Below are 13,750 nucleotides of genomic sequence, written 5' to 3' on the forward strand. Positions count from 1 at the left end.
TTATTTTAGGAATAGGTTTTTACAAGTTTTAATAAGTAATTTTTGTCTGTCTGGTCCATTATAATGAATATAATGGCGAATTTGAAATCCAAATACATGTCCTTTGGAAAACAATACATTTTACCATACAGTACATTTATGGTTGCTGCGTCTTCATAATTATCATATTTACGATATTGATCGGGCTTCCAGAAGGTCTATAGGAATTCAAATGGTCAAATATAAGATAACCCGGAATAAGAAAGAACAAAGTCATTTATCCATGAAGCCAGTGTCAAGACTAAAGGGGCACATCTGGGGACAATTTGCATAAAAATATCCATTGCAATGCAAGTTCTCTAAAGACTTTAACTTAAGTATAACATAAGTAAAATATCCGTTTTGGCACGATTAGCATTATTGTTTGCGGTATTTCAAAATAATTACTTAATTGTATGCATGATCATATTTTAATAATAAAGCTTACTTTGCCTAGTATCTCTAAGTTGCGTTCTACTTCATCTTTGAAGTCTTGAAACACATGTAACTTTAAAAACGTTTTCATAGTAGACATAAAATAGTTTAGGTCGCCGTTTGACACTTTCAAAGTGCTTGAATGGTATATGTCATTTCTGCACCTCAGTACCTGAAAGAAAGTATAGAGTAGTGTTTGCAAACCTATTAAATGATTGAACTAAGTTAAGTTTAAGGAAAAACTTGAACAGCTTGCATTACGTGGATGCCTTCTTTGCAAATCATAAGATGTTCATAATAACAAGATTATGTTAACGATAACTCTCATAAGGTATCAACCTTTATAAAGTTAATTGTCAGATACCGTATCACAACAAACAAAGACAAATTATAAATTGTAAAGTTGAAATAAATGGCATTTTTGAAAAACAAATCAATACCTCTTCAAGATCTACTACATTCAGGTTGAACATGGTTCTCAGAGGTCTGTAGTTTAGACAAATCTGAATAAGAGCTGTCACATCAGCACACGATATATCCGTTTTCTGTTTGTAACCAGGGGTGAAGATGTAACATTTCATCTGTTCCCATGCACTACTTGACCACTTGTCACAATTTGTGTTTGACCAACTTGGATCATTTCTAATGTGTGCAGATTGAATTTGATCATATACAACACCACATGCACGATTTTCCTGGCATTTTTTCATTTTATCGTTTTTGCAACCGCATTTTCTGAATTCACATGGTATCTTGGATGTTTTGTGGTAGGGTTCAAGTTCAGTAACGTCGCACATTTTACACAAATACGTGGGTATCCCACATACTTTAACGACCTCATCTTTGTTACTTGTATAATGTATGTTAGTGTATTTTTCCACAAGTGGAACCAACCCATCTTTGACACATTTAATGGCCAAACATGCCTTTATCCAATTTTGGAATTCAGTATCCATTACTTACACACGTTTTGCTTTGTAGCGCACAATTTTACCCTGAAAACAAAACCTTTAAAATCAAATTGTATTAGTAAAAGATGCATGTTTGAAGAATCAAATTTCATGCTAGACTATACTGCACAGAATTACGTTACATTATTTTGGAATAAGTATTATGCGTCGACACAATAAATAATTTATAACTGAATAGAAAGTGTATTCATTTTCAAAACAAACATATTAAATGTTTGGTTAAAAATCGATTGCAATTATCATAAGATCGCTACACTACAAACATTTGTGTTTATCTACCGTTAAATACTTATAAATTGGAAAGAAACTCGGATTATAGCTTTAACCCATCATTTATGATAAAGTAATGCACTGTTTTTAATTGACATATTTAGATTTTATCAAACTTCAACCAAATCATTTAAAGATTAAATGAACAAAAGGGCATTAACAAAAACAATTTAACAATAAGCATATTATATTATTGCATTATGACAAACAAAACGAAAGTAAGAAAATGCTGCATACTTTAAATTTATTTAGCAAATTTTTCTATATTTAGTTAAGGGATGCTTATGCAATTATTATATTACTGTATTTGAATATATATATATATATATATATATATATATATATATATATATATATATATATATATATATATATATATATATATATATATATATAAATACTATCGTCACCTTAGGGCGAAGTGCGCAAAAACACAGCACTTTGGCGATGTTTTTTAACTTCTTTAAACTTAGTTTATATTTAATAACAATCTCATAATTAAATAATTTAAGAGAAAAACATTGTAAAACAATGAAAAAATATTTTAAATTTTGCACAATTATATGTTAAATTTCTAAATTTTCATTTTCGACTTAATTCTATTTCTACCTAATGCCAAAAAACCCATATAGAAATTTCACGTTACCTCTTCAATGCACTTGGGAGAAGGGAACTTAATACCGAAAACATACTAATTTACGCTCTACTTCTCCAAGACTGTTGATAAATTTAGCAAAAATAAATATTTAAATAATAAATAATAAATAAAAATATATTCTGCCGATACACGTCTGTAAACGTAACAGCATAATTTTATTATGCGTTTATGATAATTTTCTTATAATTTAATATAATATTAAATATTTATAATATTTATGTATTATCCGCGTGCTGATTTTTCTCTGATCTAAAAATAGAACACATACACTAAGTAAATGTTAGGAATTAGGGTGCACTCAGATATATACGTTTATTTTTTTAGATTCAATTGCTCTGTTCGATCGCGACCTCGGCGATGCATTAAATTTATCCAAGTATTGTGTGCTTTTTGTTGGTTACTTCAGACGTTTGTGGAACATTCAAGATCTTACATTTATTCGACTCACCTATGGTCGGTGTTGTGCTAAACCGTTACGACACTGCTTTGCACGAATAAATCAGTGTACGCCTTTTACTTCTGCTTTGTTATTTGTTTACAGTTTAGTGCTTGCATTTATTGCGCCTAATTTACGTCACATTTACTTATCACGTGATGCTTCGAATAGCAAATTACCTTTATGGTTAATATTCTTATCAATGTAAGTGTAATTACAAATATTATATAAATTCTAATTTTGATAACTGAATTAGTTCTTTGGTGGATTTTGATTAGCGTCTCTATAATGATGGCCAGCTAATGGTTAAAACAAAAACAAAACGAAACAACGTAAAAAACGACATTGAATAAAAGTGTGGTCATCTGCTATGCACGTTCATTAAATACATAGCATTGCGAATTTAAAACTATTTGAGAGATCCCGAACCTAACACTTAGCCCAGCGATATAAAACACACATAAGTGTGAATATTCTTTTGTAATACAAATTGAAAGGCAATAAAAGAGAGCATATAAATAATTTAATAACGGCTGAATTAATCAATGGTTAGAAGAAACCAAAGCAACAGAGTTATAGTTTTCTGAGGCACGATGCAATGAACGAAATAACAAGTATCAATTTTTCTTTTCGTTTGAACAAAAAAAAAACACACAAAAAACGCGTCTGCTAATTTATTTTATGCATTTATTTGGTTTTCACTTACGCCAGTATTGTATCGAAGTATATGACAACGCATTCTCTTACTGTCGTAAAAATAAGACCTCTCGATATAAGATTTAACGATATTTAATAAATGTATACTTTGAATTATACTTAAAGAAGAAGAAAAACAGACACACAAACATAACAGTGCACTCACACATATTGTGTATCAACTATTATACATGATACGGGTTCGATACATACAATATTCTCATTTGTGCAAAATATTTGTTCTGATATCGCATAATTGGTATGCAATTGTCAAAAATTGTACGTCTGAATATTCATATACGGCTATAAACAAGCATGTTGCAATAAACATATATTTTGCCATACAAGTTTTATAATTTCGCTTGCATCTTTCTATTTCTATGCATTTCCAGCATTTGAAGGGAATTTTAAACACAGCACTGACCGCAGTTTTATCTAATATTTTGTGATGCTATGCAATGTATGACCATAGGCGGGATTTCTGGTTTGGGGTGGGGGGCTGGATATTCAAAGTTTTGCTGGTGGTCCAGGGGGGCCGCTAGAACCTCTGGTGGGTGCAGTGCATAGTCCTGATAGGGGTCCAGGGGGGCGAAGCCCCCCCCCCCCCTAAGCTCCACGATTTTAGTGATTTTGAAGGCTTTGACAACCACTTCTCGACCATGTCACGCCTTATATACTTTCATCAAAGTACCTTCTTTTAATGCCAAAAAGTGCATAGTTTATCGTTTTGGGGGTCCAGGGGGGCAAAGCTCCCCGGAAGCGCCACGATTATAGTAATGTTGAATGCTTTGACATGTTTAAATAGGTGATTAAGATCTAGTTAAGTGTTAAACATCAAATGAATTGACTTTACTTTGGCGATTTTAGGGGATCCGCCTATGGTCCTACATTGCCTAGCATCACAAAATATTAGATAAAACTGCGGTCAGTACTGTGTTTAAAATTCCCTTCAAATGCTGGAAATGCATAGAAATAGAAAGATGCAAGCGAAATTATAAAACTTGTATGGCAAAATATATGTTTATTGCAACATGCTTGTTTATAGCCGTATATGAATATTCAGGCGTACAATTTTTGAAAATTGCATACCAATTATGCGATATCAGAACAAATATTTTGCACAAATGAGAATATTGTATGTATCGAACCCGTATCATGTATAATAGTTAATACACAATATGTGTGAGTGCACTGTTATGTTTGTTTGTCTGTTTTTCTTCTTCTTTAAGAATAATTTAAAGTATACATTTATTAAATATCGTTAAATCTTATATCGAGAGGTCTTATTTTTACGACAGTAAGAGAATGCGTTGTCATATACTTCGATACAATACTGGCGTAAGTGAAAACCAAATAAATGCATAAAATAAATTAGCAGACGCGTTTTTTGTGTGTTTTTTTTTTTTGTTCAAACGAAAAGAAAAATTGATACTTGTTATTTCGTTCATTGCATCGTGCCTCAGAAAACTATAACTCTGTTGCTTTGGTTTCTTCTAACCATTGATTAATTCAGCCGTTATTAAATTATTTATATGCTCTCTTTTATTGCCTTTCAATTTGTATTACAAAAGAATATTCACACTTATGTGTGTTTTATATCGCTGGGCTAAGTGTGAGGTTCGGGATCTCTCAAATAGTTTTAAATTCGCAATGCTATGTATTTAATGAACGTGCATAGCAGATGACCACACTTTTATTCGATGTCGTTTTTTACGTTGTTTCGTTTTGTTTTTGTTTTAACCATTAGCTGGCCATCATTATAGAGACGCTAATCAAAATCCACCAAAGAACTAATTCAGTTATCAAAATTAGAATTTATATAATATTTGTAATTACACTTACATTGATAAGAATATTAACCATAAAGGTAATTGGCTATTCGAAGCATCACGTGATAAGTAAATGTGACGTAAATTAGGCGCAATAAATGCAAGCACTAAACTGTAAACAAATAACAAAGCAAAAGTAAAAGGCGTACACTGATTTATTCGTGCAAAGCAATGTCGTAACGGTTTAGCACAACACCGACCATAGGTGAGTCGAAATAAATGTAAGATCTTGAATGTTCCACAAACGTCTGAAGTAACCAACAAAAAGCACACAATACTTGGATAAATTTAATGCATCGCCGAGGTCGCGATCGAACAGAGCAATTGAATCTAAAAAAATAAACGTATATATCTGAGTGCACCCTAATTCCTAACATTTACTTAGTGTATGTGTTCTATTTTTAGATCAGAGAAAGATCAGCACGCGGATAATACATATATATTATAAATATTTAATAATATATTAAATTATAAGAAAATTATCATAAACGCATAATAAAATTATGCTGTTACGTTTACAGACGTGTATCGGCAGAATATATTTCTATTTATTATTTATTATTTAAATATTTATTTTTGCTAAATTTATCAACAGTCTTGGAGAAGTAGAGCGTAAATTAGTATGTTTTCGGTATTAAGTTCCCTTCTCCCAAGTGCATTGAAGAGGTAAAGTGAAATTTCTATATGGGTTTTTTGGCATTAGGTAGAAATAGAATTAAGTCGAAAATGAAAATTTAGAAATTTAACATATAATTGTGCAAAATTTAAAATATTTTTTCATAGTTATACAATGTTTTTCTCTTAAATTATTTAATTATGAGATTGTTATTAAATATAAACTAAGTTTAAAGAAGTTAAAAAACATCGCCAAAGTGCTGTGTTTTTGCGCACTTCGCTCTAAGGTGACGATAGTATTTATATATATATATATATATATATATATATATATATATATATATATATATATATATATATATATATATATATATATATATATATATATATATATTCATTTCACAATCTTAAATAAAGAAAAGGCAGGACAAATGCATACAAAGATTGGACCATACGGGATTCGGATTTAGTGTAAACTAATCCAATTTGCGGTAGCATTTCGGAAATATTTGAACGCATGACTATTTATTTTGTATGTAAGTCCCTTCAGGTTAAATGTGCTGACTGTAGCTCTAATACACTCACAGTTACTGTACGTGTCTAATTGTACGGTTATATAGACAAAATTTTAATACATTTTATATAATATTTGTATATAATAATGCTTTTATATATTAAGCATATATGTGTGAACACATGGTTTAGTATTATCAATATAATTGGCATGTCTCCTGAAATCAATAATGTAAATAATTGTAATTAAAATGACAATTTATCATTCAATTATTTTATTGAATGTATTTGGTTCGTCCACACAAAAATGGCTTTAAGTAAGTTGTTCTACTTCATTAAGTTCCAAACGCTCGCTAGGTCGAACAAAACACACAGGCGGAATAATAGAACCAATATTTAAGCAGGCTCGGGTTCGCTCAACTTGAATATGGGAGCATATCATGGCATCAACGAGTTTAAAGCAGATGTCTGGAGAGAAAACAACGAAGCGCAACACAATTGGATGACAACGACTGATATCCCGATAATGAAACTACAAATTGAAATAAATGACTCATTGCCCTTAAATACACAGTCCTTTATATTAATTATTCAAGATTGAAATGATTGCAGTTGTAGGTTTTCGAATGACGATGACAATTTGGGTAAACAAACAGACATACTCTAACCCTAACTCTAAATAGGCTAAATAGGCGAACTTCACACACGTTTACATTAGGCTAAGCTCGCATAACCTACTGGATAAAGTAAACTTCATTACGACATTGTAACTGTGTTATTATAGTTTGCAACACCATGAACAAATCTGAAATTTGAAGTATCGACAGCATTTATGAAAGGCGATTATTTCCACTGTGATATGTACCCCTGTATATAGAGGTGTGATGATATGTACTTTATTTTGACGCGTGAGCGTACAGGTAACCATCTGGTGCTAGTGAACAACACAATATCGTGTATGCTCTAATAAGTTCCTTATTATTTCGAAATTTGCAATTTCATGTTAATTAACAGAACATTAACAAACTTGTTTTTAACAAAAGAGCATCACATTTTTACTTTACCTTAAAAGCAACCACATGTTGCGTCCAACACAACGCACATACATTTAATAATGATTCGGCATTATTGTTTTGAAGTCCGGCTGGCAATTTAAAAAAAATCGTCAAACGGAATGTATGTCGGCCATTAAAAAAATCCAACAATTAAATAATTGACCATGAAGTTTACCGGATTGTTCTTGAACTCAACACACTACCTCCATTATCATTTAGGTCTGCAGTCATCTTCTTTAACGGATTGGGAAGTGAGCGGAAAACAATCAGGACAGACGGGCACAAACAGGAACCTACAGGCGGACGAGCTGATTGACGATCATAGTGATTTATATATAATTAACCCTATTGATTGTTGTGGTATTGCAAAATTCAAAATTACAATTGAAATCTAAATGCAATACGTTAATACTTGTCTTGTGTCAATTCCAAGCTTTCTTAATCACAGTTATTCTGCCTCTAAAAAAAGTTTTATATTGTTGCTTTTAGAGAGGCGTTTTGATTTGAGCTCGAAATGTCAAAATAGCATGGCCTTATAATAAGTTATTCGTTTGAATGGCCTAATTTAATTCAAAGTGGGGGGAGGGGTTAAGTAAGTGTATTGCGTTACTCAAACAGGAGTGTATTTTCAAAATGATACATATTCATATTTATAGGTGCTAGTTTTCGGTATTTCCTAAACAAAATGACAAAAATAAAAATAATATGTACCTATTGAATTGTTTTTGTTGTGTTTTGCTGAAAAAATCTTAAGAGTTTCCATAAGCCACAGTAATAAAGCTTGTATTCAATTTTGTACGAGCGCCATGGAAACAACAAATACCTTTCACTTTATCTTGTCAGTACAACTTTAAATTTCAAAAAGCACTCTTTAACAAACCAAACGGTTTCATAAAACGAAACATCATTAAGTACATAGTCGCATGATGAAGTGTTTAGTTTCGCAAGTGCTTCAGACAACATTTACTTTCTTTTGAAGAAATAAAATTATAAGTAGAATAGCCGACTAAAATCTTCCGTATTAAAGAGAACACGCAGAACGCTCATATATTGTTCAGGCATGTATCTAAATGGAAACACTTGAACGCAATCTACATAACACCATCAATCCTTAGAGGACAAAAAATACGATTTGTAAAAAGAATACAACATATTAAACTGCACGGCTTACTGATTGTACAATTGTTGACTTCATAATCTTAATTTAACTATTGCTCCTCTTCTCACTAAAATATGTTAAACCTACCTAAAATACGAAAGTAATATTATGTAAATGTTTATGAACTTTATGAGGTGTGATAAAATACTAAGATTGCTTTCCGTCGGCATTTTAAATGTTGTCAAAAAATATTATGTCTATAATAATACAAGTGTCCCTTTTACAATGTTGGAATATTCCAAGTCGACCACGTAACTCATTTGAAACAAATTGCATAGGCAATTTCAAGCTTTATGATATGGACACATGAACACATAGGTAATGGTCAACAGCAAAAACATTTTAAGAATCTAACTAAAGTATTATTTGGTGTGCGTGCAAGACGAACCAGTTTAAGACCGGAATCATGCAATCGCTAGAAAATCATTACCGATAAGTGCTGGTGAGTGGTGGTGGTGATGATGATGATGATGATGTTGATATATCTTTGTATAACATTCGCATCAGTGTTCGCGCACTTCCGGCTATAAAGCTGACTAAAACGCGCATGACCGAAACAAACAGCTTGAACTGCGAACAGTGTCCCACTTGATATAAGCATTGTTCTCAACAAAGTTACAACATGCTCCACAATATTTCAGAAAGGAACTGTATTTGGTATAAACTCAAAATAATGACATGAAGGCCTTATATAACGTTAAATACACCTTGTAGGAATGTTAACAAATAGTAACCTTAGCAGATTAAATCGATCTTAAGCGTTTATTTTTTAGGTAATATAAAACTCGTTAGACTGAAAACGACGATCCAATTTAATACCATTAAGAATCTAAGTTTAATTTAGTTAACATTAGGATTGACTGTGATCGCCTTAACACATTATTACACAATTTTAAGAACACACATTTAGCGTTGCCAAGAAATACAAAACATAAAACAAAGTATCGACAGCGGAATTTATTCATTAGATCTAATTGCTAGTTGAGTAATACAGGAATAAGACACTATAAGATACACATCGTAACGCTTTGAGATTTTCGTCAATAAGCATGTGAATTGAGATGTTCAATATATTTCAAGTAATGCCGGTGTATGTCAAACAACGTATATAGTTCACCGTTAAAAGAACCGCTGTCAATCAATGTAGCCAACACACCTTTAGTGATTTGGTGTAAGCTGATCACTTAATGGCACTCTTAATGCAACAGTGTTTTATTTCCTACCTAAACAAGACGCGGCTACACCTACCATCATGAGGTTTCGTAATTAAGTTTTAGTGCTCTTAAATAAATCATTAACAAATCATTCACCAAAGTAGTACCGCAATTTTACGACAAAATACTTTGGGTTGTTCGATACCAACACATGCGTTGCATTGTTACATGGATTTTGTAGATAGGGATGCACTTAATTTTGAAAAACCAAATGTAAACGTTTAAGATTTCTAAGATTTCAGATTGTCCTCATAGGTGTCATTACGCAATTAAAAATCAATCATCATTGGTTTCGTCGTTGTTGTTGTTGCAATTATAATCAAGTTAATGCTACTAATGATAAGCGTTGTTTGAAGTGATGCAGAAGACGATGAAGATGATGAACATTAATTTGATGGTATTGAAGATGATTTTGGTGGACATGACATTGAGGAATAAATTGTATTTATAGTTTCAAAAATCCAATATTAACACTTACTTCGGCGCACAATACCAACCAAATATTGATTATAACATAAATATTGTGCAGCACAAAGAAACCGCTAAGAATAAGAAGAAGTATTAATAGAAAAAGTAGTACTAGTTGTAGAAGTAGTAGTAGTAGTAGTATTAGTAGTGGTAGTAGTAGAAGTAGTAGTAGTAGTAGTAGTAGTAGTAGTAGTAGTAGTAGTAGTAGTAGTAGTAGTAGTAGTAGTAGTAGTAGTAGTAGTAGTAGTAGTAGTTGTTGAAATAGTAGAAGTAGTAGTAGTAGTAGTAGTAGTAGTAGTAGTAGTAGTAGTAGTAGTAGTAGTAGTAGTAGTAGTAGTAGTAGTAGTAGTAGTAGTAGTAGTAGAAGTAGTAGAAGTAGTAGAAGTAGTAGTTGGAGTAGTAGTTGAAATAGTAGTAGTAGTAGTAGTAGTAGTAGTAGTAGTAGTAGTAGTAGTAGTAGTAGTAGTAGTAGTAGTAGTAGTAGTAGTAGTAGTAGTAGTAATAGTAGTAGTAGTAGTAGTAGTAGTAATAGTAGTAGTAGTAGTAGTAGTAGTAGTAGTAGTAGTAGTAGTAGTAGTAGTAGTAGTAGTAGTAGTGGTAGTTGTTGATGTTGTTTTAGTAGTAGTAGTAAGAGTAGCAGAAGTAGAATGAGTAGTAGTAGAAGAAGAAGTAGTATTAGTAGTTGAACTAGTAATGAAAGTAAAAAAACACTGTAGGAGTAGGAGTATTGTAGTATTTTTATGGTAGTAGTAGTGTCAATAATAGTAAGTGGTGTTGAAGTAGAAGTAGTTTAAGTAATAGTAGTTGTAGTGGTAGTTGTAGTAGTAGTAGTAATAGTATTAGTAATGGTATCAGTAACAGTAGTAGTAGTGTTAACAAAAATAGTCGAAGAACTTGTAGTCGAAAATGTATAAATAGTAGTAGAAATAGAAGTAGTAGTACAAAGAGTAGTAGCTGTATTTATATTAGAAGTAAAATAAGAAGTAATAGTTTTTGTAGAAGAAGTAGTAGTGGCAGAAGTAGTATAAGTTGTATTGAAAGTAGTATAAGTAGTAGCTGTAGTAGTTGTAATAGTAGAAATAATAGTAGTTGTAATAGTAGAGTATTATTATTATTATTATTATTAGTAGTAGTAGTAGTAGTAGTAGTAGTAGTAGTAAAAGTAGTAGTAGTAGTAGTAGTAGTAGTAGTAGTAGTAGTAGTGGTAGTAGTAGTAGTAGTAGTAGTAGTAGTAGTAGTAGTAGTAGTAGTAGTAGTAGTAGTAGTAGTAGTAGTAGTAGTAGTAGTAGTAGTAGTAGTAGTAGTCGCAGTAGAAGTAGTATAATTATTAGAAGTAGTAGTAGTTGGAGTAGTAGTTGAAATAGTAGTAGTAGTAGTAGTAATAGTAGTAGTTGTAGTGGTAGTAGTAGTAGTAGTAGTAGTAGTAGTAGTAGTAGTAGTAGTAGTACTAGTAGTAGTAGTAGTAGTAATAATAGTAGTAGTAGTAGTAGTAGTAGTAGTAGTAGTAGTAGTGGTAGTAGTAGAAGTAGTAGTAGTAGTAGTAGTAGTAGTAGTAGCAATTGTTGTTGTGTGGTAGTATAAGTAGTAGAAGTAGTCTTAGTTGTTGTTTTAGTTGTTAAACGTAGAATTGTCAGTAGTAGTAGTAGAAGTAGAAGGAGTAGGAGTAATTGTAGTATTTGTTATGGTAGTAGTAGTGTCAATTATAGTAAGTGGTGTAGAAGTAGAAGTAGTTGAAGTAGTAGAATTTGTAGTGGTAGTTGTAGTAGTAGTAGTTATAGTATTAGTAATGGAATCAGTAACGGTAGTAGTAGTGTTAACCAAAGAAGTCGAAGTACTTGTAGTCGAAAATGTCTAAATAGTAGTAGAAATAGAAGCAGTAGTAGAAAGAGTAGTAGTAGTATTAATAATAGAAATAAAATAAGAAGTAATAGTTTTTGTAGAAGAAGTAGTAGTAGCAGTAGAAGTATAAGTAGTATTGAAAGTAGTATAAGTAGTAGCTGTAGTAGTTGCAATAGTCGAAATAATAGTAGGTGTTATAGTAGTAGTTGTAGTAGTAGTAGAAGTAGTAGTAGTAGTAGTAGTAGTAGTAGTATTAGTAATAAACGATTTTGACATTATTTATTCATTCGATTACTATACAAGTTGGATTGCATATTAAGATTCGTAATTTAATAATTATACAGTTTTTACTCAATTTGAATGTGCTTTCAAATTCACAATATGTCGCGAAATGCGAGTTTGTTTACCTCACCTTAGGCCGATGTTGACAATCTTTGGTTAATTGGCTTAATAAATGTGTTCCCATGGTTATATGTTAACATTCCTTAACACTCGTTTTATGTTATCCAGTGAAAATGTCAATGCCGGATCTACTTAAAGGAATACATCCATCAGTATCTTAGAAATACCTGTTGAATTTCGCCTGTACATAAGAGTAACACACACAATTGTATGTTCACATTGATAAAATGCATTTCTATGGAATGGAAAAACTGCTTCACATTGAATATCCATATATGCTTATCATAATAACATACTCTACCAAAGCATGTAAATATGTATATAGCATATTATTACTTAAACCAACATAACACAACGTTGAAACAAATAAATACATTGAAAGGACACAATAATTAAGAAGAAATTAATTTAAAATCAATTGTCATACAGCCTTTCAACTTATCCGTTGTTAACGAATTGAGATTTTGAATGAAACAACCATATAAAGGCACACGGTCAATCATTTATAAAAGAGAGGATAGGCATGAGATAAACCTTAAATTTCAATAACCTTTATATAAAATTATGTTATATTTAAACCAGCAGAGAAACGAACTCTTAATTAATAAACTGTATTGTTTGTTTTCTAAATTGTTTCTATGCAAATGTAATAATGAACAATGTCTGCCGCACATAAATACGTTTCATGAAGTCCTTACGAAACGAATTTAATTAGAAGAAACACTCTCAACATTGTTTGCTGTTGATAAAATGAACACATTATTGAACACATAGAATCGCAATTAAACATTTTTCGGTTCTAACGAACACCCAAGATAATGCTACACTAATATGAACAAAACACATACATGCTTAAATTGAGAAACAAATGAAAGTTACTTACAAATGCCTAGACTTCGATATCTTCATATAAATCAACTCAACCTCTACAGCCACGGACTTCAATACGAATGCGCAGTTAGCAAATCAATCGACAGATCCACGTGATCAGTAAGATTGTCACTGATTGGTCAGACATGAATTGCACAAGCTATACAATATATCGCTGTTGAACTTAACAGTCAATCGTGATACATCGACTATCTGCGGAATAATCCGGAAAATAGAGCTCTTTTCTGAAAAATCCATTTTGCTTAAACTGCTACTTAACCTAACAAAACGTGATCCGTCTA

The 13,750-nt window shown here is 31.5% G+C and overlaps 1 protein-coding gene across 1 annotated transcript in view; it reads right to left on the reverse strand.

Moving 5' to 3' along the window:
* The window catches only part of LOC127839508 (uncharacterized), a 27,112-nt gene extending 13,592 nt beyond the window's left edge, over nt 1-13,520 (reverse strand). The window contains exons 1-3 of the mRNA XM_052367898.1: nt 13,462-13,520; nt 894-1,448; nt 467-625 (exon numbers count right to left, since the gene is read on the reverse strand). Of these exons, the coding sequence (XP_052223858.1) occupies nt 467-625; nt 894-1,409 (675 nt within the window). The 5' untranslated portion in view covers nt 1,410-1,448; nt 13,462-13,520. The remainder of the gene's footprint in view (nt 1-466; nt 626-893; nt 1,449-13,461) is intronic.
* Between the last annotated feature and the right edge of the window lie 230 nt (nt 13,521-13,750).

This window comes from Dreissena polymorpha, chromosome 7, assembly GCF_020536995.1.
Source record: "Dreissena polymorpha isolate Duluth1 chromosome 7, UMN_Dpol_1.0, whole genome shotgun sequence".
Classification (NCBI taxonomy): Eukaryota; Metazoa; Mollusca; class Bivalvia; order Myida; family Dreissenidae; genus Dreissena; species Dreissena polymorpha.